General features: G+C 44.0%; 1 protein-coding gene and 1 long non-coding RNA gene across 3 annotated transcripts in view; both read left to right on the top strand.

Moving 5' to 3' along the window:
- The window catches only part of LOC108519711 (uncharacterized), a 10216-nt gene extending 7087 nt beyond the window's left edge, over positions 1 to 3129 (top strand). For both annotated transcript variants that reach the window (XR_001882705.1, XR_001882706.1), the window contains exon 3: positions 2784 to 3129. This is a non-coding gene — a long non-coding RNA (uncharacterized LOC108519711). The remainder of the gene's footprint in view (positions 1 to 2783) is intronic.
- A 135-nt stretch (positions 3130 to 3264) lies between these two features.
- NEMP1 (nuclear envelope integral membrane protein 1) lies at positions 3265 to 26354 on the top strand. Its single transcript, XM_017858929.1, has 9 exons — positions 3265 to 3434; positions 10796 to 10920; positions 13147 to 13366; positions 15038 to 15110; positions 19036 to 19129; positions 19591 to 19705; positions 20430 to 20655; positions 23149 to 23322; positions 24039 to 26354. Exons 1-9 carry the CDS (start codon positions 3308 to 3310, stop codon positions 24217 to 24219), a joined length of 1335 nt encoding a protein of 444 aa, XP_017714418.1. The 5' UTR covers positions 3265 to 3307; the 3' UTR covers positions 24220 to 26354.
- The last annotated feature ends 733 nt before the right edge of the window (positions 26355 to 27087 follow it).

Here is a 27087-nt window from a genome sequence, read left to right on the forward strand (position 1 = left end):
CCGTGCCCGGCCAATTTTTTGTATTTTTAGTAGAGACAGGGTTTCACCATGGTGATCAGGTTGGTCTTGAACTCCTGATCTCATGATTCGCCCGCCTTGGCCTCCCAAGGTGCTGGGATTACAGGCGCTCAGCCTCCTTTGTTTTTTTTGTTTTTTTGTTTTTTTGTTTTTTTGAGACAGAGTCTTGCTCTGTCACCCAGGCTGGAGTGCAGTGGCGTGATCTCAACTCACTGCAAGCTCTGCCTCCTGGGTTCCTACTATTCTCCTGCCTCAGCCTCCCGAGTAGCTGGGACTACAGGCACCTGCCACCACACCCGGCTAATTTTTTTGTATTTTTAGTAGAGACGGGGTTTCACTGTGTTAGCCAGGATGGTCTTGATCTCCTGACCTCATGATCTGCCTGCCTCAGCCTCCCAAAGTGCTGGGATTATAGGCATGAGCCACCGTGACCGGCTTCGTTTTTCTAAACTAATGTGTTTTTCTGTTCCAGGATCCCATCCAGACAACTACATTATGTTTAGTTCTCAAAAACGTAATGGGCTGGGCATGGTGGTGGCTCATGCCTGTAATCCCAGCACTTTGGGAGGCCGAGGTGGGCGAATCACCTGAGGTCGGGAGTTCAAGACCAGCTTGACCAACATGGAGACACCCTGTCTCTATAAAAAATAGAAAATGAGCTGGGCGGGGTGGCACACGCCTGTAATCCCAGCTACTTGGGAGGCTGAGGCAGGAGAATCGCTTGAACCCAGGAGGGGGAGGTTGCGGTGAGCCAAGATTGCACCATTGCACTCCAGCCTGGGCAACAAGAGTGAAACTCTGTCTCAAAAAATCCATAATGATGTTTTGATGACTTTGACGGCTTTGAGGAGTACTGGTCAGGTATTTTGTAGGATGCCTCTATTGGAATTTGTCTAATGTTTTTCTCATTTTTAGAGTGGTGTTACGGGTTTTGGGAAGGAAAACCACAGAGTTAAAAATGCCATTTTCATCTCATGTTATCAAGGGTACATAGTATCAGTATGATTGATGCTGACTTCCCTAGGTCAGGTGAGGGAGTGTGTGTGTGAAATACAGGATGACCATATCAGCACTGTTGGCCTAGACTTTTCCTTCTGAGAATTAAATTTCTTCTCTTGCCCATAGCTCAGCCCCATTTTGACTTTTTTTTTTTTTTTTTTTTGAGACAGAGGCTCGCTCTGTTGCCCAGGCTGCAGTGAAGTGGCGTGATCTCGGCTCACTGCAACCTCTGCCTCCTGGGCTCAAGCAATTCTCCTGTCTCAGACTCGTAAGTAGCTGGGATTACAGGAACCTGCCACCATGCTGGGCTAATATTTGTATTTTTAGTAGGGATAGGGTTTTGCTGTGTTGGCCAGGCTGTTCTCGAACTCCTGGCCTCAAGTGATCCTCCCACCTCAACCTCCCAAAAGTGCTGGAATGAGCCACCACGCCCAGCCCATTTTGACTTTTTTTTTTTTTTTTTGAGACAGAGTCTTGCTCTGTCACCTAGGCTGGAGTGCAATGGGGTGATCTTGGCTCACTGCAATCTCCGCCTCCTAAGTTCAAGGGATTCTCCTGCCTCAGCCTCCTGAGTAGCTGGGGTAACAGGTGCCTACCACCACGCCTGGCTAATTTTTGTATTTGTAGTAGAGACAGGGTTTTGCCATGTTGGCCAGGCTTGTCTTGAACTCCTGACCTCAGGTGATCCGCCTGTGTTGGCCTCCCAAAGTGTTAGGTTACAGAGCTGAGCCACCGTGCCTGGCCCATTTTGACTTTAAAAAAATTCCTTGTTTTAGACCAGGTGCAGTGGCTTACGCCTGTAATTTCAGTAATTTGGGAGGCCAAGGTGGGAGAATCACTTGAGGCCAGGAGTTTGAGGTCAGCCTGGGCAACATAGCTAGACACAGTCTCTACAAAAAATAATTTAAAAAATTAAGCCAGACATAGTGGCTCATGCCTGTAGTCCCAGCTACTTGGGAGACTGAAATGAAAGGATCGCTTGATCCTGGGAGTTTGAGGCTGCAGTGAGCTGTGGTTACGCCACTGCACTCCAGGCGGGTTACAGAAGGAGACCTTGTCTCAACAGCAACAACAACAACAACAACAATGAAACAAACAAATAGCCAGGCATGGTGGTGCATCCCTGTAGCCCAACCTATCTAGGAACCTTAAACCATCTTCCTAGATGGTTTAAGTCCAGGAATTCAAGGTTACACTGAGCTGTGATGGTGCTGTTGCACTTCAGCTTGGGTGTCAGAGAGAGACCCTGTCTCTAAAAACATAAAAAAAAAAATTGTTTTGAAAGCTTGAACCTTCCCCAGAAGATACCCCCTTCCTTGAATTCTTCAATTCATTTGGCTCTATCATCTGTAGTTTTCCTACCCACCACCATCAGATCCTCTTAAAAAAGGTTTCAATTTCTACTAACAGTTTCAGAACACCTGGCTTTCTGCTGGGCCCTGTGTTAAATCATTGAATGGGAAGCAGCTAATCCATATAAAGAACTCGGGCTTTGGGGTCAGTAGGATTTAGGTTGGGACCACAGACCAGATGAACTATGAAATCTTGGGTAGGTTCCTGTGGCTGTCTTGGCTTTGGCTTCTTAAATGGAGAGAATTATATTTGTCTCACAAGATCATAAGAGGAATAAATAAATATTTCTTAATCCTAACATTAATTTTACTTCCAAAATAAAATCCTATGAATACATTTTAAAAGCTAATATTTATGCTTATAAAATATTGACAACACACACTTTTTTGTGACTTCTATTTTAAATCCTTTAGGACTTTGGAGAACCACACTTTTGTCAGTCGACTTTAAAAAATGGCCTATCAGGACCCTACTCATAAAGCGATCTCAATTGTAGGCGTCTCATAACAGAAAGGTCGTGATAAAAAGTAACCGAAAGAAAACCGAAGGAACTTCAAACAGCTTCGATGGAAATACCGAGTTTGGTCAAGAAGGCCTCTCCCATTCCGATTTTCTATTGGTTAAGCTTACCATCAATCACACCAGTTGTAAATAAACTGAAGACGGAAGCGTGTTGTTAGCGGGGTGGGATCTTCCTGTCGCCACTGCTAGGGTGAGAACCCATTTTCTAATAGGCTGACAGCTGCTTTTCCCGCCCTCTCTCTTCAGTTGCTAAGGGGCGGGACTCGTACGGCCCTTGGGGAGCCGGGTGCTCGAAGCTCTGCCCATCCGATTGGTTGATAGGGGCGGGTTTCGTAGAAGATAGGCTCCTGGTGCTGCCCGTTCAGAGTTAGTTGCCGGGGTAAGGCACGTGAGGAGGAGGCGGCTTGAGGCAACCATGGCGGGAGGAATGAAAGTGGCGGTCTCGCCGGCAGTTGGTCCCGGGCTCTGGGGCTGGGGTGTCGGGGGCGGTGGGACAGTGCGGCTACTCTTGATCCTCTCCGGCTGCTTGGTCTACGGCACAGGTACCGCCCGGGCAGCAGCTGCCAAGGGGCGGGTGCCGAGGGGTTATTTTGGAAAAGGGATTGTCCGGAGGGCGCGGGCCGTTACTCTGCAGACGGGCGGTGGCTCTACCGAGGGGCGCCGGCGTAATGTGGAAGAAACGTGGCGGGCTAGTGGGCGTCGGGGCTGAGGGTCTGGGCCCTGGAGCGGGCTGGGGCAGCTTCCCGGAGTGGGGAGGAGCCTGAAGCCTTTTGGCGGAGACAGGAAGGGAGGCCTAGACTCATTGAGAAGCAATCCTGGGGGCTGTGTCGCGCCGCAGAGGCCCCTTCGAGTTTCTCGGTTAAAAGAGAAAACCAGGGGACCATTCTGGGCAGGCAGAGCTGCCGCGGGAAAAGGACCATCTCATTCATTCGTCAAATTAGCAAACACCATCTGAGCTTATGCTCGGTCAGGACGCAGGGCACGGGTGGCAGAACGAATGTGGTTGACAGAAATGCAGTGATCTCTACTATCTTCTCTTGTAAAACTTTGACTCCTTCCCCCCACCCCACCTCCGCCCGCAAATGGCGTCTTGCTCTGTCACCCAGGCTGGAGTGCAGTGGTGCGATCTCGCTCACTGCAACCTCCGCCTCCCGGGTTCAAGCAATTCTGCTTCAGCCTTCCGAGTAGCTGGGATTACAGGCGCCTGCCCCCACACCTGGCTAATTTTTGTATTTTTAGTAGAAACGGGGTTTCACTACGTTGGCCAGGGTGGTCTTGAATTCCTGGATCTCGTGATCCATCCGCCTTGGCCTCCCAAAGTGCTGGGATTACAGGCGTGAGGCGGTGCGCCCTTCCAAGATCTTGACTCTTAACAGCCCTGTAAAACGGAACTGGAGTTATTCCACTTTCCACTTATAAGTGAATTATAAGTTGTTCCACTTTCCACTTACATTATATTCCACTTATTTGGTACCTGCTGCTCGATAATGAAGTTTGGACTGGAAAGGAAACTCTTCTGCTCCAATCCAGAAAATTTAGAATGTGTTTCTGAAAACCTCCTTCTACCCCCTTAACATTAAATTCAAAACAAAAATACGTGACGTTTTCTAGAATCCACTGGAGGAAGTTGACGCTCAAGAGAATAAAGATAATAGTATCTCATAAACACACATTACCATCTGTCTTTTTTTTTTTTTTTTTTTTTCCTGAAACGGAGTTCGCTCTGTCGCCAGACTGGAGTGCAGTGGCAGGATCTAGGCTCACTGCAACCTCCACCTCCCGGGTTCCAGCAAGTCTCCTGCCTCAGCCTTCCGAGTAGCTGGAGCTACAGGCGTGTGCCACCACACCCAGCTAATTTTTGTGTTTAGTAGAAATGGGGTTTCACCGTGTTGGCCAGGATGGTCTTGATCTCTTGACCTCGTGATCCACTTCCCTGGGCCTCCCAAAGTGCCGGGATTACAGGCGTGAGCCACCGTGCCCGGCTTTTTTTTGTTGTTGTTGAGACGGAGGAGTTTCTCTCTTGTTGCCCAAGCTAGAGTGCAATGGCCCGATCTCGGCTCACTGCAACCTCCACTTACCGGGTTCAAGCGATTCTCCTGCCTCAGCCTCCGAGGTAGCTGAGATTACAGGCACGCACGCCGTTACGGCCGGCTAATTTTTTGTATTTTTAGTAGAAACAGGGTTTCACCAAGTTAGCCAGCCTGGTCTCGTAACTCCTGACCTCAGGTGATCCACCTGCCTCTGCCTCCCAAAGTGCTGGGATTACAGTAGTGAGCCACCACATTTGGCCACGCTCTCTTTCACCTCTCCCTTTGGTTCCTGCCTGTCTCATGCTGCCACTTGATGATTATCCTTACAGCTTTAAGGTGGTCTCAGCATCCTTAGAAGAGGGCCCAGGATAGCTTTCGAAGGGCCATTGTGTGAATAAACTTCTCAATAAATGGGGTAGTGAGTTGTGAAGAAAAGAGAAAATATAGGCAAAAATGCTCCTACATAGTAAGCACTCAATTAGCAGTCTGTCTCTAAGTTTCTTAAATGAGGAGAGGAACAGAGACTTCTTAGCTTGGAGAAGAGTAAACTCAGGGGGTTACATTTGTTCAGTACTGCCTGATAGACTGGTGGCAGCTACAAAGAGCAATCGTGGAATTAGAGAAGAACTTTCTAAAAGTCAGACGTTACCTAAAGTTAGAATGGAGTACTTCCAAATGTAGAGAGTTCCTTCTCACTGAAATTTTTTTTTGAAAAATTTGATTGTAGCTGGGCGCGGTGGCTTACGCCTGTAATCCCAGCACTCTGGAAGGCCAAGGCGGGCGAATCATCTGAGGTCTGGAGTTCGAGACCAGCCTGACCAACATGGAAAAACCCCGTCTCTACTAAAATAAAATTAGCTGGACGTGGTGGCGCACACCTGTAATCCCAGCTACTCAGGAAGGCTGAGGCAGGAGAATCACTTGAAACTGGGAGGCAGGGGTTGCGGTGAGCCGAGATCACACCGTTGCACTATAGCCTGGGCAACAAGAGGGAAACTCTGACTCAAAAAAAAAAAAAGAAATTTGATTGTAAAAATAATGCATGTTTGTTTGTTTATTTATTTTGAGACGGAATCTCGCTTTGTCACCCAGGCTGGAGTGCAGTGGCACGATCTCCGGTCACTGCAAGCTCTGCCGCCTGGGTTCATGCCATTCTCCTGCCCCATTCTCCCAAGTAGCTGGGACTGCAGGCGCCTGCCACCACGCCCGGCCGCCTCGGCCTCCTAAAGTGCTGGGATTACAGGTGTGAGCCACCGCGCCCGGCCAAAATAATGCATGTTTATTTTAGATGATTTGGCAAGGTACAATTAAGTATAAAGAAGTAGGCAGAAACCTCACTGTTAATCCATTCAGAAGCAATCTATTTTAAAATAGCACATTTTCTTCTGATCTTTTCCCACATATTTTTAATTTTTTATGAATTGATAATTTGTATCCAGTCAGTACTCTAGTTCTCTTCCCTGGAGGCTGCCAGTCGTTACCAGAGATAGTTTTATCGTTTGATTTTGTAGTACAATAATTTTCCCATGTAATTTAAAATCTTTGTTTTTTGTTTGTTGTTTGGTTGTGTTTTTTTTTTTTTTGAGACGGGTCGCTCTGCCCACAGGCTGGGAGTGCAGTGGGGCCGGATCTCAGCACTGCAAGCTCCGCCTCCTGGGTTACGCCATTTCCTGCCTCAGACTCCCGAGCTTAGCTGGGAACTACAGGCGCACCCGCCTCTGTTGCCCGGCTAGTTTTTTTTGCTATTTTTAAGAGTACGAGACAGGGTTTCACCGTATTAGCCAGGATGGTCTCGATCTCCTGACCCGTGATCCGCCGGTCCGGCCTCCAAGTGCTGGGGATTACAGGCTTGAGCCACCGCGCCGGCCCTGGTTGGTTGTTTTTGTTTTTTGATTTTTTTTTTTTTTTTTTTTTTTTTTTGAGCGAGTCTGGCTCATGTTCCAGGCTGGAGTGCATGCGGATCTCAGCTCACTGCAAGCTCCGCCTCCCGGGTTTACGCATTCTCTTGCCTCAGCCTCGAGTAGCTGGGACCCAGTGCGCCTGCCATGCACTCCGGCTATTTTTTGTATTTTTAGTCAGAGCCGGCGGATTTCATCCGTGTTAGCAGGGTGGTCTCGATCTCTGACCTCGTGATCGGCCGTCTCAGCCTCCCAAAAGTGCCTGGGATTACAGGCTTGAGCCACCGCGCCCGGCTGTTTTTTGATTTTTGAGATGGAGTTTTGATCTTGTTGCCCAGGCTAGAGTGCAATAGTGCAATCTCAGCTCACTTTAACCTCCGCCTCCTGGGTTTAAACGATTTTCCTGCCTCAGCCTCCTGAGTAGCTGGGATTACAGGCGCCCGCCGCCACGCCTGGCTAATTTTTTTTGTATTTTTAGTAGAGACGGGGGTTTCACCATGTTGGCCAGGCTGTTCTTGAACTCCTGACCTCAGATGATCTGCCTGCCTCGGCCTCCCAAAGTGCTGGGATTACAGGCGTGAGCCCCCACACCTGGCATTAAAATTCTTTATAAATGTTGTCTTACTTGTATTACATTTCAATATATGGGCAAATCTTCATTTAATTTTTTCTTTTTTTTTTTCCCCTGGGACATAGTCTTGCTCTGTCTTGCCCAGGCTGGAGTGCAGTGGTGCGATCTTGATTCCAGTTTCAAGCCATTCTCCCATTTCAGCTTCCCGAGTAGCTGGGACTACGGGCGTGTGCCACCACACTTGGCTAATTTTTTTTTTTTTTTTTTTTCAGACGGAGTTTTGCCCTTGTTGCCCAGACTGGAGTGCAGTGGCACAGTCTCGGCTCACTGCAACCTCAGCCTCCAGGGTTCAAGCAGTTCTCCTCCCTCTGCCTCCCGAGTAACTAGGATTATAGGTGCATGCCACCATGCCCGGCTAGTTTTTTGTATTTTTGGTACAGACAGGGTTTTACCAGGCTGGCCAGGCTGGTCTCAAACTCCTGACCTTGTGATCCGCCCGCTTCAGCCTCCCAAAGTGCTGGGATTACAGGCATGAGCCACCACGCCCAGCCACACTCAGCTAATTTTGTATTTTTAGTAGAGATGGGGTTTCACCATGTTGGCTAGGTTGGTCTCAAACTCCTGACCTCAGGTGGTCCACCCGCCTCAGCCTCCCAAAGTACTGGGATTACAGGTGTGAGCCACCACGCCTGGCCTTCATTTATTATTTTTTAGTGACATGGTTTTGCTGTGACATCCAGGCTAGAATGCAGTGCACAATCATAGCTCATTGTAACTTCCCATCTCGGTCTCCCCAAGTAGCTGGGACTACAGGCACGTATCATCTGTCTGATAAAAATCTTTATTAATGTTTCTGGATTAAACATTTGGTTGGATATTGGTGGTTTGTACTGTTGATTGGATATTTGTGGTATTTCTAGTTTTTCAGTGTTGTAAGTTTGTGAACATCTTTGTGTATAAATTTTTATTATTTATTAATTGTTTGAGATGGAGTCTTGCTCTGTCGCCCAGGCTGGAGTGCGGTGGCACCATCTCGGCCACCTAGATTCAAGTGATTCTCCTACCTCACCCTTCCGAGTAGCTGGGATTATAGGTGTGCACCACCATACCCAGGTAATTTTTTTGTATTTTTGGTAGAGTCGGGATTTCGCCATGTTGCCCAGGCTTGTCTCAAACCCTGACCTCAAGTGATCTGCCTGCCTCAGCCTCCCAAAATGCTGGGATTACAGGTGTGAGCCACCATGCCTGGCCATATATTTTTTTTCTTTTTTCTTTTTGTAGAGATGGGGTTTTGTCATGTTGGCCAGGTTGGTCTCAAACTCCTGAGGTCAAGCAATCCCCTCACCTTGACTTCCCAAAGTGCTGGGACTACAGGCGTGAACCACCATGCATGGCCCCAACTTTTTATTTATTTATTTTATTTTATTTTATTTTATTTATTTTTTTGAGATGTAGTCATGCTCTGTCACCCAGGCTGGAGTACAGAGGCACAATCTCTGCTCACTGCAGTCTTCCCCTTCCAGGTTCAAGTGATTCTTCTGCCTCCGCCTCCCGAGAAGCTGGGATTACAGGCGCCTGCCACCACGCCCAGCTGAGTTTTTTGTATTTGTAGTAGAGACGGGGTTTCACCATGTTGGCCAGGCTGGTTTCAAACTCCTGATCTCAAGTGATCCGACTGCCTTGGCCTCCCAAAGTGCTGGGATTTCAGGTGTGAGCCACCATGCCCGGCTGGACAGTGGTCACTTTTAAACCTTGAATTAGCTGATACTAAATAGAAATTGAGAGGAGAATCTTCTGTTTTGGTATATCAGAGGGACTGCATGTAATCATTGCCTGCTCTTAAAACTTGAAGTGAGACAAAACAGCTGGAAGGAAACAACCTTGAAATCTTTTAGTATCCTCCTAAAGTACTATATATTAAAAATATTGCTGGCTGGGCTTGGTGGCTCACGCCTGTAATCCCAGCACTTTGGCAGGCTGAGGTGGGTGCATCAGTTGAGGCTAGGAGTTCTAGATCAGTCTGGCCAACATGGTGAAACTCCATCTCTACTACAAAAATACAAAAAAAATGTTAGCCAGTTGAGGTGGCTCATGCCTGTAATCCCAGCTACTCAGGAGGCTGAGGTGGGAGAATCGATAGAACCTGGGAGGCAGAGGTTGCAATGAGCCAAGATCGCACCACTGTATTCCAGCCTGGGTGACAGAGGGAGACCCTGTCTGGAAAAAAAAAAAAAAATGCTCGCTGGGTGTGGTGGCAGATCTGTAATCCTAGTGCTTTGGGAGGCCATTGTGGGTGCTTTGGGAGGCCAGTGTGGGAGGATTGCTTTAGGCCAGGAGTTCAAGACCAGCCTGGGCAACATAGTAAGACCTTGTCTCTCTAAAAAAAAAAACTAGCTGGGTATGGTGGCATGTACCTGTAGTCCTGGCTGCTTGGGAGGCTAAAGTGGGAGGATTGTTTGAGCCCAAGAGTTTGAGGCTGCAATGAGCTATGATCACATTACTGTACTCCAACCTGAGCAGCAGAGCCAGACCCTGTCTCAAAAAAAAGAAAAAACTTGCCAATTCTGTTCCACTCAGGAAAGGGATAGAGAAAATCAACAGATGGAGTATTCTAGCTTACTTTAACTATTCCTTTATAGGACAGGAAGTATATCTAGACCATAGTCAGACCTGGGGGTGAATCTCAGATAGGCTATTTACTACTTGTGTGATTTTGGAGCAAATTAATCTTTCTTAAACATCAGTTCCTCATTTATAAAATAGGGATTATGAGAGTGCTTACCTCGTAACATTGTTGGGAGCATTAAATGAGACAGCATACTGTCTTATTTATTTATTTATTTATTTATTTTTTATTTATTTGAGACAGAATTTTGTTCTTGTTACCCAGTCTGGGGTGCAATGGCATGATCTCCGCTCACCGAAATCTCTGCCTCCCAAGTTCAAGCAATACTCCTGCCTCAGCCTCCCAAGTAGCTGGGATTAGAGGCATGTGCCACCACGCCTGGCTAATGTTTTTGTATTTTAGTAGAGACGGGGTTTCTCCATATTGGTCAGGCTGGTCTCAAACTTCTGACCTCAGGTGATTCGCCCACCTCGGCCTCCCAAAGTCCTGGGATTATAGGCATGTACCACCGCACCTGGCAGCATACTGTCTTAATAGGTACTTAATAGTAGTTTTTATTATTACTTGTCTGACTGAATGACTGTGTAGTATTTAAATAATTAAACAACAGAAATAAGACTCTGCCTTAGTTCTTCTTTCTTCTCAGTTTTTTTCCTTATTTCTCAGTCTGGCTAATGTTTTAACCCAAAGTTTAGGAAAGTGGTTAATCTTTTTCATGAAATGAGTTGTAGTTATTAGCTTGTTATGTTTAATTCTTTTTTCCTTTCTTTGCATAAAGCTGAAATTGATATAAATGTGGTCATGCTTCAGGAATCCCAAGTTTGTGAAAAGCGTGCCAGCCAACAATTCTGTTACACAAATGTGCTTATTCCAAAATGGCATGATATATGGACACGGATACAGGTAATAATTTGGAATCCTCTGGCAGGGGCAGCTTCTGTAAATTTCTGTCTGTCGGTGATTAATGAGTATTTTGACACTTTTCTCCCTTTCACATACTTAAAAAAAATGTTAACAATCTTGTTAGGGTTGAGATTATCCTGAGTTGTATTTTCATCAATAAGCATTTATGCCTACTTTGTATTCCCCTCTGCTCCCTCAAGTAGATTACAGTATTCCAGGGTAAACTTCCTTTCCTCTTCCCTCCTTTTCCCAAAGAAACTGCTTCATTTTCTTGTCCTTCATTTTGCAGTAAGTGTGTGTGCACACACACACACCCTTCTTGCTTTTTTTATTTTTATTTTTTATTTTTTGAGGCAGTCTCCCTCTGTTGCCCAGGCTGGAGTGCAGTGGCACCATCTTGGCTCACTGCAGTCTCCGCCTCTCGGGTTCAAGTGATTCTCCTGCCTCAGCCTCCCGAGTAGCTGGGATTACAGGCATATGCCACCACACCTGGCCAATTTTTTTGTATTTTTTGCAGAGATGGGGTTTCATCATGTTGGCCAGGCTGCTCTGAAACTCCTGACCTCAAGTGATCTGCCCGCCTCGGCCTCCCAAAGTGTTGGGATTATAGGCATGAGCCATCACACCCAGCCCTCCTCTTTCTTTTTAAAGGCCTTATGCCTTCTTTGGGCTGGAAACTGTTATGTGCCTATCAGGATGTAAACTCTTTTGCCCTGCTGTTCCTATTCTGATTCTACATGAGGTATTTCACAAACCCCCAGAGCTGAAGAATGACTTTGGTCTCATTTGTTTCATAACACTGTTAAGTCATCTGGCAAACAGGAGTGTCTGGCAGTAACAGTGATTGAACAAAATGAGTCCTTTCAGAAATGTCATAGTTGTTATAAGCATAGTTACTGATAAGGGCATTTGTTGTTCACATCAAAAACATAGGGTGGACTTGTGGATTTTGTTTTTTTTCAGATGGAGTCTTGCTCTGTCACCCAGGCTGGAGTGCAGTGGCACGACCTCGGCTCCCTGCAACCTCTGCTTCCTGAGTAGCTGGGGGCCGTGCCCGACCGACTTGTGGATTTTTTAAAAAAATTATTAAAAAAAAAGTCTGATAAGCTGGGCACGGTGGCTCATGCCTGTAATCCCAGCACTTTGGGAAGCTGAGGCGGGTGAATCACTTGAGGTCAGGAGTTTGAAACCAGCCTGGCCAATATGGTGAAACCCTGTCTCTACTAAAAATACAAAAATTAGCCGAGGGTGGTGGCACGCACCCTGTAGTCCCAGCTACTCAGGAGGCTGAGGCAGAAGAATCACTTGAACCCAGGAGGCGGAGGTTGCAGTGAGCTGAGGTCATGCCACTGTATTCCAGCCTGGGCGACAGAGCAAGACTCCGTCTCAAAAAAAAAAAAAAATTATCTGATAAAAAAGTGATACTCCATCTGGGGCACATTATAACCAACATTTACTCATAATCAGTGACTTGTGACAATGGATTGAACTCAGCCTGTCATTATGGAAAATGTTTTTAGTTTTCTGAGGCAGTTTATGCCTGGCAATTTTCTTTTTTTTTTTTTTTTTCTTTTCTTTTCTGAGATGGAGTCTTGCTCTGTCGCCCAGGCTGGAGTGCAGTGGCCGGATCTCAGCTCACTGCAAACTCCGCCTCCCGGGTTCACGCCATTCTCCTGCCTCAGCCTCCCAAGTAGCTGGGACTACAGGCGCCCGGCACCTCGCCCGGCTAGTTTTTTGTATTTTAGTAGAGACGGGGTTTCACCGTGTTAGCCAGGATGGTCTCGATCTCCTGACCTCGTGATCCGCCTGTCTCGGCCTCCCAAAGTGCTGGGATTACAGGCTTGAGCCACCGCGCCTGGCCCAATTTTCTTAATATTATAGACCTTTGCTTTGTGTGATCTCTAATAAATAGCTGTATTGATAACTCTTTCAGCTTGGAAGTCTTTTTTCCTCTATGTTCTACGTTCTAGGTCAGAACGACCTAATAGTAGATTCAGATCGTGTTAACAAGAAGGTATTCTAACAGCTGTCTCTGTAACATGTGCAGTGTTACTTGCCCAATTATGTTTTCAGCCTCTGTATTTCTATATTTCTGATAAGCCTGTGGAAAACTGACACTATTACTGATTTAGTTGTTTACTCTGAGGGTTTAAAAAAAAATTGTATTTGTGAAAAATTAAAATTCCTGCTTCCTTTTTTTTCATCCTGATTTTATTTGTGTTACAGATCCGAGTAAATAGTTCCAAATTGGTTCGAGTCACACAGGTGGAGAATGAGGATAAACTGAAGGAGCTAGAGCAGTTTAGTATCTGGAACTTTTTTTCCTCCTTTTTAAAGGAGAAATTGAATGACACCTCTGTTAACGTGGGTCTATACAGCACGAAAACCTGCCTTAAAGTTGAAATTATAGAGAAGGACACCAAGTACAGTGTCATTGTGATCCGGAGTAAGTCTCACCTCTGTTTTTCTGATGGATTCTGTAGTGATAAGGACTGAGTTCTGAAGGGTATAATTAGTGAGACTGAGAAGTCAGCCCAAGACATCTCCAGTTGGGTTCTGATTATAACCCTGAGTATACCACTGCTCCAAACAGTTCATGGAGACTTCACCCCATATCAGACACTTTAGGCCTAGAATTGAAACTCCACCTCAGGAAATTCTGAGTACTTCCTTACCTGGAACTGTGAAGACTTTTATTCGTAATTACAATGTGCTGCTAGTGGCCCTGAGCATATATGCCAAATACTCTTAGAGTAAATCAGATAGATGTGTTCTGCCTTCTGGACACTTCTAGACAAAGGTAACTATCCGATGTGTACATGCCTATATTTAAAGACATGAATGGTTAATAAAAATTGAAGAAAGGGCCAGGCGCGGTGGCTCAAGCCTGTAATCCCAGCACTTTGGGAGGCCGAGACGGGTGGATCACAAGGTCAGGAGATCGAGACCATCCTGGCTAACATGGTGAAACCCCGTCTCTACTAAAAAATACAAAAAACTAGCCGGGCGAGGTGGCGGGCGCCTGTAGTCTCAGCTACTCGGGAGGCTGAGGCAGGAGAATGGCGTGAACCCGGGAGGCGGAGCTTGCAGTGAGCCGGGATCCGGCCACTACACTCCAGCCTGGGCGACAGAGAGAGACTCCATCTCAAAAAAAAAAAAAAAAAAAATTGAAGAAAGGTAAAATTGAATATTAATCATTCACAAGTAAAAAGTGTATTCATGGAACTGTAAATAAAGATGAAGACTACTGCAGTTTAAAACTTATTCAGTGGAACTGGGAGTCATTTTCTCTTTTCTGAAGATGACTGAGAAAGTTTCAGAGGAGATGGATCCTGTTGAATTCTCTCTGACTTTGTTTCCCCTTGGTTACTACACAGGGTCCTGGGATGTTGTAAGTAGTAGAAATGTTTCTAGGTTTAGTATGAAATAGGTTGTGCCCTTCCATTTGTCTTAGGGTTCTTTGGTTATGTAGGGTTGGCTTGTTTTTTGACGTTCCTTCTACATTTACTGATTCCTGCTGCTCATGTTCTGTTTGTGGGCCTCCCGTAGAGCTGTTGAATGTGAAAGCTGTGGGAGTATCTGGTATGCCACTGAGGGGCCTTTGCTAGGGCCCCCCGGTCCTGAGTGAGATGTATTTGCGTGTAGGCTTTTCCAGCACAGTGCTCTGTAGCAAAGAGAAGTAGGTGGTATTGTTGGGCAAGAAAAGCGGCCAGTTAGAGAACAACACAAGGCCCTGACCCACAGTTCTGGGCAAATCTGCTGAGTTCCATGACTGTGAGTGACTTAAAAGCTTGAAAGCCAGAGTGATAGAGACCCCTAGTGGGTGACTGCATGAATTGCTGATGGTACTGTCTAGCTTTGTCCAAAACGAAGCTTGAGTTTCTTTTAACCTTAGCTGAAATAAAAGTAAGATCATCAGGCAAATACAGGTTAGACAGAGACCTAATTATACATTGGAAGGGTGCCCAGGCTTTAGGTGGAATTTAAATGCTTTTTAGGTGGGCTGTTCGCATTTATTTTTACTGTAGCTGACCAGTAGTGCCAACATTGTCTTTTATTCTATAATGCCTTAAGCTGTTTTGTTCCCTTATTAAGCAAAAATCTTTATTTATTTCAGGATTTGATCCCAAACTCTTTCTTGTTTTCCTTCTTGGACTTATGCTATTTTTTTGTGGAGACTTGCTGAGCAGGTAGGTTCCAAGGCTAGTGTGTAGAATGACACGGCTCATACCTATCCTGCTTGGGTTTTATAATAAGTATTAAGTACTGCCATTCCCATTTCCAGGATCTTTATGGCTTGGCTGTTGCCTGCTTGGATAGTTTAAAAAATACTTTAATGTGTATTATGATTTTTGTTTTTTCTTATTTGAACAATATTGACAATAATGAAATTCCCACATTAGGTTGGCCCATCATTAGGTTGATAGGAGTTAGCCAATATAGTGAAATGGAACATCATCACCCTTTCCATTGCTAGAAGTAGTGTGTTAAGGTGTCATCTTTACAGGTCCATGGGTTGATGAGTTTCATTTTGTTCAGACATAGAGAGACAAATATCGGCTGGGTGTGGTGGCTCACGCCTGTAATCCCAGCACTTTGGGAGGCCGAGGTGGGTGGATCACGAGGTCAGGAGATCGATACCATCCTGGCTAACATGGTAAAACCCCATCTCTACTGAAAATACAAAAAAATTAGCCGGGCGTGGTGGCAGTTGCCTATAGTCCCAGCTACTTGGGAGGATGGGGCAAGAGAGTGGTGTGAACACGGGAGGCGGAGCTTGCGGTGACCTGGGATCGCGCCACTGCACTCCAGCCTGGGCAACAGAGCGAGACTCCGTCTCAAAAAAAAAAAAAAGAGACAAATATCAACTGCTTAGCCTGGGCAACATGGTAAAACCCTGTGTCTACAAAAAATACAAAAATTAGCTGGGTGTGGTGGCATGTGCCTGTGATCCCAGTTACTCAGGAGGCTGAGGCACGAGAACTGCTTGAGCCTGGAGGCGGAGGTTGCAGTGAGCCGAGATCACACCATTGCACTCCAACCTGGGCCACAGAGGGAGACCCTGTTTCAAAAAAAAAAAAAATCAAGTGCTTATTCATTTTCTTCCTTTAGTAACCTACTATTTAAGACAGGTGAGACTGACATGTACAAATATGAAGAAAATATATAGCTAACTAAATAAACATTGAGTGAAGGTAAAATCAGCATTAAGTTTGTATACAAGTAAAAAGTATTTGTGGAGTAGTGAATGAAAGATTAGCAATTGGAGTTTGAAGTTGGGCTGGAGTGGGTTGCTGGAAGTTGTTCCTTATTTTGGGGATGCTGAGAGAAACAGTGAGGGAGGAATAACTGGTAGAAAAAAATCTGGAATGAGGGGCTGGTTGTGGTGGCTCACACCTGTAATTCTAGCACTTTGGGAGGCTGAAGGGGGAGGATGACTTGAGCCCAAGAGTTTGAGACCAACCTAGGCAACATAGTGAGACCCTGCCTCTACAAAAAAATACAAAAATTAGCCAGGCCTGGTTGTGCATGCCAGTAGTCCCAGCTACTTGGGAGTCTGAAGTAGGAGGATCACTTGAACCCGGGAGGTTGAGGCTGCAGTGATCTGTGATCACACCACTGCACTGCAGCCTGGGTGACAGAGTGAGACCCTGTCTCAAAAAAGAAAAAATAATAATAATCGGGTTGGGAGAGATGATGGAGATGGGAATAGGACATTACACAGAGGCTCATTATTGGGAAATATATGAGGGAAGCCCTTGAATACTAATCTTCATAATCTGATAGTAACTACATAGCGTCAGTCTCTACAGTTCTCTGACCTCAAGTTTTGGGCAAATATAGGCACACATCAGTTTATTGTACTTTATTGTGGTTCACAGATAGTGCATTTCTTTCCATATTGAAGGTTCGTGGCAACCCTGGGTCGAGCAAGTCTACCACACCATTTTCCCAATAGCATGTGCTCACTTGGGGTCTCTGTGTCACATTTTAGTAATTCTTATAATATTTCAGACTTTTTCATGTGATTATAACTGTTATGGTGATCCATGGCAGTGATCTTTGATGCTACTGCTGCAATTATTTTGGGGCACCACATGTCCATGTAAGACACTATATTAGTTCATCCTGTTGATAAAGATACCCGAGACTGGGTCATTTATAAAGAAAAAGAAGTTTAATGGACTCATAGTTCCTCATGGCTGGGGAGGCCTCACAATCATGGCAGAATGCAAAAGGCACATCTTACATGGCGGCAGGCAAGGGAGAATGAGAGCCAAGTGAAAGGGGAAACCCCGTATACCATCAGATCTCATGAGACTTATTCACTACCATGATAAACCGTATGAGGGGAAACTCCCCCCATGATTCAATTATCTCCCACCAGGTCCCTCCTACAACATGTGGGAATGATGGGAGCTACAATTCAAGATGAGATTTGGGTGGGGACACAGCCAAACCATATTAGACAGTGAACTTAGTAAATGTCATGGGTGTTCTAACAACTGCACCAGTTGGTTATTCCCCTGTCTCCCTTCTTCTTGGGCCTCCATATTCCCTGAGAAACAGCAATATTGAAACTAGACCAATTAATAACCTTAGAGTAGATAGTAAGTCTTCAAGTGAAAGGAAGCGTCATACATCTCTCTGATTATGCTTAGTGAGGACAGCAAAAGCCAAGATAGACCAAAAGCTAGACCTCTTGTCCCGAGTAGTTAGCCAAGTTGTGAATGCAAAGGGAAAGTTCTTGAGGGAAATTAAAAGTGTTACTCCAGGCAACACACAAGTGATAAGAAAGTGAAACAGCCTTATTGCTGATATGAGGAGAGTTTTAAGTTGGCTGTTGAGAAGATTAAACCAGATACAACTTTTTTAAAGCTAAAGCCTGATCCAGAGCAAGACCCTAACTCTCTTCAATTCTGTGAAGGCTGAGAGAGGTGAGGAAGCCTCAGAAGAAAAGTTTACAGCTAGTGAAGGAAGGTTCTTGGTTCATGAGATTTAAGGAAAGAAGCTGTCTTCATTACATTAAAGTGCAAGGTAGGCTGGGCGTGGTGGCTCATGCCTGTAGTCTCAGCACTTTGGGAGGCCGAGGCGGGCAGATCACTTGAGCCCAGGGAGTTCAAGACCAGCCTGAGCAACATGGTGAAACCCTGCCTTTACAAAAAATACAAAAAAGTCAGTCATGGTACCAGCTACTTGGAAGGCTGAGGTGGGAGAATCACCTGGGCCTAGTAGATCAAGGCTGCAGTGAGCCATGATACACCATTGCACCCCAGCTTGGGCAACACAGTGAGACTTTGTCTTAAAAAAAAAAAAAAAAAAAAAAGATGAAGCAAGCACTGATATAGAAGCTGTAGCAAGTTGTTTGGAAGATCTAGCTAAGATCATTGTTGAAAGTGGCTACAATTAAAGAGCTCCTCAATGTAGACAAAATAGCCTTATACTGGAAGAAGATGCCATTGAGGACTTTCATGGCGAGAGAGAAGTCAGTGCCTAGCTTCAAAGGAGGGGTGATCCTCTTGTTAAGGGTTAATGCTGTTGGAGGATTGACTCCAATTTTGAAAGAAGTTCTGTGGTAAAATGCTATCAGACAGTATTGCATGCTTTAGAGAAATCTTTGAAAGGAGGAGGAGCCAGTGCAGCAAACTTCATTGTATTTTAAGAAATTGCCACAGCCACTCCAGTCTTCAGAAACTACCACCTTCATCAGTCAACAGCCATCAACATGGAAGTGAGACCCTCCACCAGCAAAAAAATGATGACTCACTGAAGGCGTAGATGATCTTTAGCAGTTTTTAGCAAAGCATTTTAATTAAGGAATATATATTTTAAGACATAATGCTGTTGTACACTTAATACACTCTAATATAGGGTAAACATGATTTTTATATGCACTGGGAAACCAAAGAATTTGTGTGACTTACTTATTGCAGTTGCAGTATTTGGTTTGTTGCAGTGGTCTGGAACCAAATTGGAAATGTTTCTGATGTTTGCTTGTACTGCTCTAATCTTGTACCTTTTAAAATCTTTTGGCTAGGTTAGTTGTCCTAGTTTCAACAGTACTATGTATGAAATATATACATATGGTCATGAAATACATTTTTTTTTCTGCAGAAGTCAAATTTTCTACTACTCCACTGGGATGAGTGTGGGAATTGTGGCCTCTCTACTAATCATCATTTTTATACTATCTAAGTTTATGCCTAAGGTAAGTATCAGAATCTTCATGTGCAGCTAGAATGAATTTGGGTAGCTGAAGGACTGTTTTCCTGGGTAATCTTAGAAAACTGAAAATGTGTATTGATGGCTGATGAGTCAATGTCCTACTCTCCTTGATTCAGAAAGGTACTTTCCACGATGAAACTTGAAGCTTGATTACAAATTCTTTCTTTTTATATAAAATCCTGTGCTCGGAGGGGGATTAAAGTCTCCTTCCTGTTTTTTAATTATATAGCCAGGTTTTTAAGTTATTTAGCATCTCATCTTCCCAGTGTTCCTTGCAGACTGTACCATTTTAAGTATAAAGGACATCTTTTTAAGAGAAGTGTTTTTTGTGCATTTTGAGTAGGTTGAATTTTTTTTTAAAAAAAATCATAGTTCCATTTTGCTTCTTTTATGTATGGAAAGCCTGTTGTAACTTTTTGCTTTCACTTCTACTCTCTGTCTTAGAAAAGTCCCATTTACGTCATCCTGGTGGGAGGCTGGTCTTTTTCTCTGTACCTCATTCAACTAGTTTTTAAAAATTTACAAGAGATCTGGAGGTGTTACTGGCAGTATCTTTTAAGTAAGTATTGTCAGTTTTGCTTTCCTTTTGTATGTTTATAGGCTGTTTCAGTTAATTTAATCATGAAAAGATTTTACCTGCTTATGGGATTTAATAGTTCATGTCATTTTTTAAAACTTTTAAAATCATAGTTTTCACCTATTTCTAACCCCTCTACGATTATCACCTTCTCTTAAATTAGAATGGTGCTGTTAAGGAGAAGATGTTCATTTATTGGTATTCATAAATATACCTTTCTTTACACCATAAACATCTCTCTGAAAAGCTGTAAATTGACCTTTTTAATGGAATCATATTTTAAATATACTTGGGGACCTTAAGTAAAGGACTCTGCAGTAAATTTTTTTCTCCTTCATTTCTGAATGAACTGCTGTAGATTTTATTTACAAAGTAAAAATCCTTGGTCATATAGATAGTAACCTTTGATTTATCCTTTGAGGGGTGATTAATCTGGATTTCCATATATTGGTTTTTAAAATAGACTATTTCAGGGTTGTTCGACATATAACTTCAATGTTCTGTTTCAACCAAATAAATTTAGGACAGCAGAAAGGATAGAAACTTAAGAGAAATATATTCTAAGAAAAAAGTGTGAATAATTAAGTAAAAATCTGATTTCCTGGTTCAATTGGTGCTATATAGTAAATTTACTACTGCTTCCCACACAAATTATTTTTACCAAGTATAGATGAAACAGAATGTCTTCTGATAACTCTTCTCATAGGTTATGTCCTCACTGTTGGATTCATGAGTTTTGCAGTGTGTTACAAGTATGGGCCCTTGGAGAATGAACGAAGTATCAACCTGCTGACCTGGACCTTGCAGCTAATGGGCCTGTGTTTCATGTATTCTGGCATCCAGATACCACATATTGCCCTTGCCATTATCATCATTGCTCTGTGTACTAAGAACCTGGAATACCCTATTCAGTGGCTGTACATCACCTACAGGTGACTGAAAGGCAATGTAACTTAATAATATCGACAGGTACAGTGTGGGATGCAGTTGCAGCAAGAGGATACAGAGGTGTTGACCTGGGAGCTTCTTCGTTAGTGAAAAGTCATTGTGTTGTACTTCCGCTTTTGTTCCTTCCCGAGTCTTTTTTTTTTTTTTTTACTTTCTATAGGAATTTTATATTTTATTCTAGTCATTTTATATAAAATAAAAAATGTCTAGTAAAATGTCATGTGTTCCTGTTACCACAAGGTGGTGCAAATTATATCACTTTTTTTTTTGAGATGGAGTCTTGCTCTGTCGCCCAGGCTGGAGTGCAGTGGCGTGATCTTGGCTCACTGCAACCTCCACCTCCTGAGTTCAAGCGATTCTCCTGCCTCAGCCACCTGAGTAGCTGGGATTACAGGCATGCGCCACTACACCGAGCTAATTTTTGTATTTTTAGTAGGTTTCACCATGTTGACCAGGCTGGTCTCGAACTCCTGACCTCAAATGTCAAGGGTTCCGAAAGTGCTGAGGCACTTCCAAAGTGCTTGAATTAATTAGAAAGTGCTGGGATTAAGGGCCGGGCGCGGTGGCTCAAGCCTGTAATCCCAGCCCACTTTGGGAGGCCGAGACGGCCGGATCACGAGGTCAGGACGATCGAGACCATCCTGGCTAACACGGTGGAAACCCTTCTCTACTAAAAAAATACAAAAAACTAGCCGGGGCGAGGTGGCGGGCGCCTGTAGTCCCAGCTACTCAGGAGGCTGAGGCATGGAGAATGGCGTGAACCCTGGAGGACAGAGCTTGCAGTGAGCTGAGATCCGGCCACGCATCCAGCCGGGTGGACAGAGTTAGGACCCGTCTCAAAAAAAAAAAAAAAAAAAAAAAAAAAAAAGAAAGTGCTGGGATTACAGACGTGAGCCACCACACCTGGCCACAAATTGTATAGCTTTTATACTATATGCTCATTGAGGTCTCCTGGGTTCAGATTTTTTTTTTTTTTGAAACAGAGTCTCGCTCTGTCACCCAGGCTGGAGCACAGTGGCATGATCTTGGCTCACTGCAACCTCCGCCTCCTGGGTTCAAGTGATTCTCTTGCCTCAGCCTCCCGAGTAGCTGGGACTACAGGCGGGTGCCACCATGCTTGTCTAATTTTTGTATTTTTAACAGAGGTGTGGTTTCACCATGTTGGCCAGGGTGGTCTCAAACGCCTGACTTCAGGTGATCTACCCGCCTCAGCCTCCCAAAGTGCTAGGATTATAGGTGTGAGCCACCTCGCCCGGCCCATTTCAGACTATTTGTCAGTGGGTTTCCGATTGCTCTGGAGGTCTTAGTCTTATTTTAAGATGTAATTCGTAACATGTTTTGTCACCTTGCAAAATAAATATGGAATGTTCCTAGATCCTGAAGTTGTCTATTATAGATAGTCAAGGTGATACCTTCAGTTTGGGAAATCAAGTTATTGGACCACAATCTTTTTTTTTTTTTGAGACGGAGTCTTGCTCTGTCACCAGGCTAGAGTGCAGTGGCACAATCTCAGCTCACTGCAACCTCCGCCTCCCGGGTTTAAGCGATTCTCCTGCCTCAGCCTCCTGAGTAGCTGGAATTACAGGCACATGCCACCACGCCCAGCTAATTTTTGTATTTTTAGTAGAGATGGCGTTTCACCATGTTGGCCAGAATGGTTTCAATCTCGACCTTGTGATCCGCCTGCCTTGGCCTCCCAAAGTGCTGGGATTACAGGCGTGAGCCACCGTGCCTGGCCTTTTTGTTTTTGAGACGGAGTTTTGCTCTTGTTGTCCAGGCTGGAGTGCAGTGGCATGATCTCGGCTCACTGCAACTTCTGCCTGCCCGGTTCAGGCGATTCTTCTGCCTCAGCCTCCCGAGTAGCTGGGATTACAGGCATGCATCACCACGCCTGGCTAATTTTGTATTTTTAGTAGAGACAGGTTCCTCCGTGTTGGTCAGGTTGATCTCCAACTCCTGATCTCAGGTGATCTGCCTGCCTTGGCCTCCCAAAGTGCTGGGATTATAGGCGTGAGCCACTGCGCCCGGCTAGGACCACAATCTTATAATTTTCTTGTTATTTTCCCATCTATTAAAAAATAAGTATTTTATCATTTATTGGAAAATAAAATGAGTTTATTCACATTAGTGGATAATATTGACTAAATAATTTTTCACTTTCTATAGGCATTTTATATTTTATTCTAGTCATTTTATATAAAATAAAACATCTAGTAAAATGTCATGTGTTCCTGTTACCACAAGGTGGTGCAAATTGTATCACTTTTTTTTTTGACATGGAGTCTCGCTCTGTCGCCTATGAGTTGTCATTCATAGTCTAATATGTCAGGCGTTCATTATAACTAAAGATGTCTATGGAATTTTTAGGAGTGATGACTCTTAATGTTCAGTCTGTCTGCTGTGTGCTTGGCCCACTGAAGGGAGCTAGAAGTAAGATTACTGATTAATGATTCATAATGTTATTTTGGTGAGCACAGAAAGGTGTATAAGGCAGCAGAAAAGCCTGTCCCCCCTCGTCTCCTGACAGAAGAAGAATATCGGATACAAGGAGAGGTAGAAACCCGAAAGGCTTTAGAAGAGCTCCGAGAATTTTGTAACAGTCCAGACTGCTCTGCTTGGAAGACTGTTTCTCGAATCCAGTCTCCAAAAAGGTACACTCTTGGCCAGATATGCCAAGCATCTATCAGGGTAATTGCAACTTTGAGTTCTACCAGAGATCGTACCTCTAGAGAATCATGCACTTGTGACCTTTGTTTTCCTGTTATCTTCAAGTAGTCAAGAGAAAGGTAGATACATAATCACACATTAAGCAGTAACCTGTTTCCTCAGGGAACTATCTACTCTAGCTTTGATTGTAGCATTAAGATGGGAAGACTCCAGTACCATATTAAGTTTCCTTTCTGAAAGTTTTGCATTACTCTCTGAGTTGGTAGGGTTCCTCTCCACCCACTTTTTAGTTGGGGACAACTGTACCAATGAGTATGTGAAGCTTCAATTTGGAATCATGATGGCATAAAGTTTATAGGGCCATAAACTTGAATAACTGTGTAATGCCCCGTAATCTTCTCTTACCGGGATTACAGATGACTAAAGGAACCTTGGCACTTTCATAATTAGAAAGGATAGGCAAGTGCTTATTAAGCAGGATGGAGTTGCAGGGGTATTGGCTTATGATCCCAGCTTTCCTTTTCTCCTTAACTTCATGCTTTAGTGTACTTACCTGCCAGAGTAAGGACAAGGATGTTGGCTAGACTCAATATAATTTGTGTTGTGAGCATATCGAAGGCTTTAATTTGTTCTTATTTTGAAAGAAAACCAGAAAGGACAGAAGGCATATTTCTAACGAGTATTATCTTCTCTCTTCCAGATTTGCTGACTTTGTGGAAGGCTCTTCCCACCTCACGCCAAATGAAGTTTCTGTCCATGAGCAGGAGTATGGATTAGGGAGCATTATTGCCCAGGATGAAATCTATGAGGAAGCATCCTCTGAGGAGGAGGACTCATATTCTCGGTGTCCTGCTATCACACAGAACAACTTTCTAACCTAGGTGGTGGTCAGTTATCTTTATGTGGACTGACTTGGTGCCTTGGTCCCTGTTGCGTGTGTTGTGCAATTGCTTTCAACCCTTTGAAACAGTGAGATAGGGTAGAAATTCTCCCACTGAAATAAGAGGCCTAAAAAGGCCTCCCTTTGGAAATAGGAGGTCTCTATGGGATCCCTGAGGAAGGAGAGTGGATAAGGTAGTGAATGCTGTGGTAGTTCACTTCCCATTGGTTAAGCTAACAGCCCACTTTTATGTTCCCAGAGAAATTGGATGGCCACAGCTAGCATGGCATTCTAGTTCCTTTTTGAAAGTTGATTCAATCGTGGCATTTCTTTCACTGGCTCTCCAAAGTAAGAACTGTTAAGTGCAGGAATGCTTTTTGATTATAGGCTGCATCTTCCAGAGAGAAATCCACAAATCTGAGCCTCTTTCACTCTAACTTTTATTTCAGTGACTTTAGAATAATTATTGATTTAACTGTTTTGGGAGGAAAATATATTTTTATTGTTTTGTTTTTTAAATGAATGTCTTTTTAAAACCTAACAAACTCATGTTTCAGAACCAGCAAGTGCTCCAGAGTGACACGCCCCCTAGGCCTCTACATATTTATTAATATGGATTATCCATTAAAACCCCAGGAGCTGCTGTTTTAAGCTTTGATTTAGTTCTCATACATATGATGGAAAGTCCTATTTGTCTTTAGGAACATACCTGTAGGCTCTTCTGCAGGTGAGGTGTGTTGGGCTTTTTATTATATTCAACTTTCAATTCCATCTTAAAAAACATTCATATTCTTCTCTTCCCATTCTTCCTTGCCCTGCCTTTGCCCTTTCAGGAAGGATCAGTTCCCTTACCTGTGAACTATGTATGTTCAGAGTAGCATTATTCCTGCTAGCTAGGAGAAGTCATCTTGTTTAGGGGATTTGGATGCTTTTTACAAGTTCTCCATTTTTCCTATCATTGGGTCACATATCTTTGAGTTGCTGTGAAATCAAGAAACTATCTCCTTTTCCTTTCCCTTCCATTGTCTACATGTTCTGTCCATTCCTTTCAGCCTTTTCTCATCACCCATACTGCCCCAAATCTGGGTAATTTTTAAGCCCTGGAACTATGTAGTTTCTTGATACAGAATTTGTAGTTATGCAGCAGCCACAATTTGCATTGCCAGGAAATAGGCTCCAGGTTATCTTCATGCCTCTGGGGTGCTCATTCAGCTGTCAAGTTTCCATGAACTTACACTTATTTGTGATTGCACTTCTGACCTGAGATTTATGCTGCCTGTTGTTGTAGTAGCATTAGTTTCAGATTATTTTGCCAGTGCAGAGTACCCCTTATAAACCAGCAGTGTCATCTGTGAGGAAGCAAATTTTCAAGTGTCTGTCATTTACTTGGTTCTTTTTCTTTGCAGTCTTCACCCTCATACCCTGGAAAAATCTGTAATTACTTTAGCCAGGAAAATAGATGGTCATGGCAAGCGGACAGCATCAGACTTACTGGCTCACCATGATCATGGAAAAGGCAGATGGTTTTTTAAAAGCCGTAATGACTCCTTTAGACCAGCCATTTAGCGTGGGTAATTTTGAAAGGCCTGGCTCCATTGCAGACTTCCAAAGGCTCAGCTCTGAGACTGCCCTCCAGGTGGGCAGTTGATTATTTCCGCCAGTGTTTTCCACAGCCTTAAACTGTCCTAAAGTGACAACTACCTCAGTTGGCAGGAAAGAGACATATAGTAGAAAGTGAAAAATGAGCAGTATTTGGGCAGATGCTATGGGTTACAGTTGAAGGGTAAAAGGAACTTTACATTGGGAAACCTTTATACCCTTGTGAATTATGTACATGGTAAAATGTTATCTCTCTACAAAGAACTATTAAAACTTCTGAGATATACTATTTTTTACCTTATTTATAGAAATTGAGACCTAGCATATTTAAGCATAAGTTTATTTTAAAAAATAATTAAACTTGTGCAAGTGGTCTCAGGATTCTCTGGAGATTTTGGTGCCTCCCCTACTTAGGGAGGTGATAGCTTGCCTCTAAGGGTGACTTTTCCTGATCATATCTTTATTTCAGTGAGAAAACACTGTGAAATTGTGAAAGATTCTCTTCTTTCTCTGTTTAATAAACCCCCATGAAATATAGTTTCCATCTCTAGATCAGTTTTTTCCACCGTGTTTAGATTTGAGGTGAGTAAAATCAAACTGTTTTTTACTCCCTGTCTGGTAGTTGGAGACCTGAGCTGTAGGCAGTGGAGATGGCAATTGGTTCTGCAGGCAGAGAGTTGCTCTCAGACAGTGAAGGACGGTGCTTCTCTGGTATGCTGTGTGTCCTTGCCCTGCCTGCCTGTGGCTCTGCTCGGATGCTTCAGATCGTCTGTGTACCCGGAGATTGCTTGACTTCAACCTTCTTTAGGAGCTGCTCTTGTCTCCCTCTTGGCCACTTAGTTTGCTGGCTCAGTCACTACTTGAAGACCCCATTTAATTTTTCTCTGGCAGTTATAGCTCTTGTGATTTCAGTACAGTCTCATCTCTCAGACCAATCTCATCAAGAAGGATTGAAGGGATAACTATGAGGTAAGCTGGACATCGGAGCCATGTTTGTTGCCATATCAGCATCTTGCTCGGCAAATGTCAAGCCGTAAATGGGCTCCAGGGCTCCGGATCTCATCGGCATTGGAAATCTATTGCCTCTCATCAGTCTGACCAAATTATGTAGAGCATTAACGTAGAGACTCCCATTAATGGGAATACAAGAGGCAGCTGGCATAAAACATTTCTCTTTCACTTTCCTTTCCCACTTAGATTGCTTCAAGAGACCAACAGAACACAGGATCAAAAACAAGGAAAATTTAGCAACTTTGTTACCTTTTTTTTT

This window comes from Rhinopithecus bieti, unplaced genomic scaffold (assembly GCF_001698545.2).
Source record: "Rhinopithecus bieti isolate Rb0 unplaced genomic scaffold, ASM169854v2 scaffold_48679, whole genome shotgun sequence".
Taxonomy (NCBI): domain Eukaryota; kingdom Metazoa; phylum Chordata; class Mammalia; order Primates; family Cercopithecidae; genus Rhinopithecus; species Rhinopithecus bieti.

What these genes read in the sequence shown, in the direction of transcription:
- NEMP1 (XM_017858929.1), top strand. Translation starts at nt 3,308, where the DNA reads ATGGCGGGAGGAATGAAAGTGGCGGTCTCGCCGGCAGTTGGTCCCGGG. An exon ending in TATCTAAGTTTATGCCTAAG is followed by an intron (nt 19,130 to 19,590) that starts GTAAGTATCAGA and finishes TCTCTGTCTTAG; the next exon opens with AAAAGTCCCATTTACGTCAT. An exon ending in TGGCTGTACATCACCTACAG is followed by an intron (nt 20,656 to 23,148) that starts GTGACTGAAAGG and finishes TGGTGAGCACAG; the next exon opens with AAAGGTGTATAAGGCAGCAG.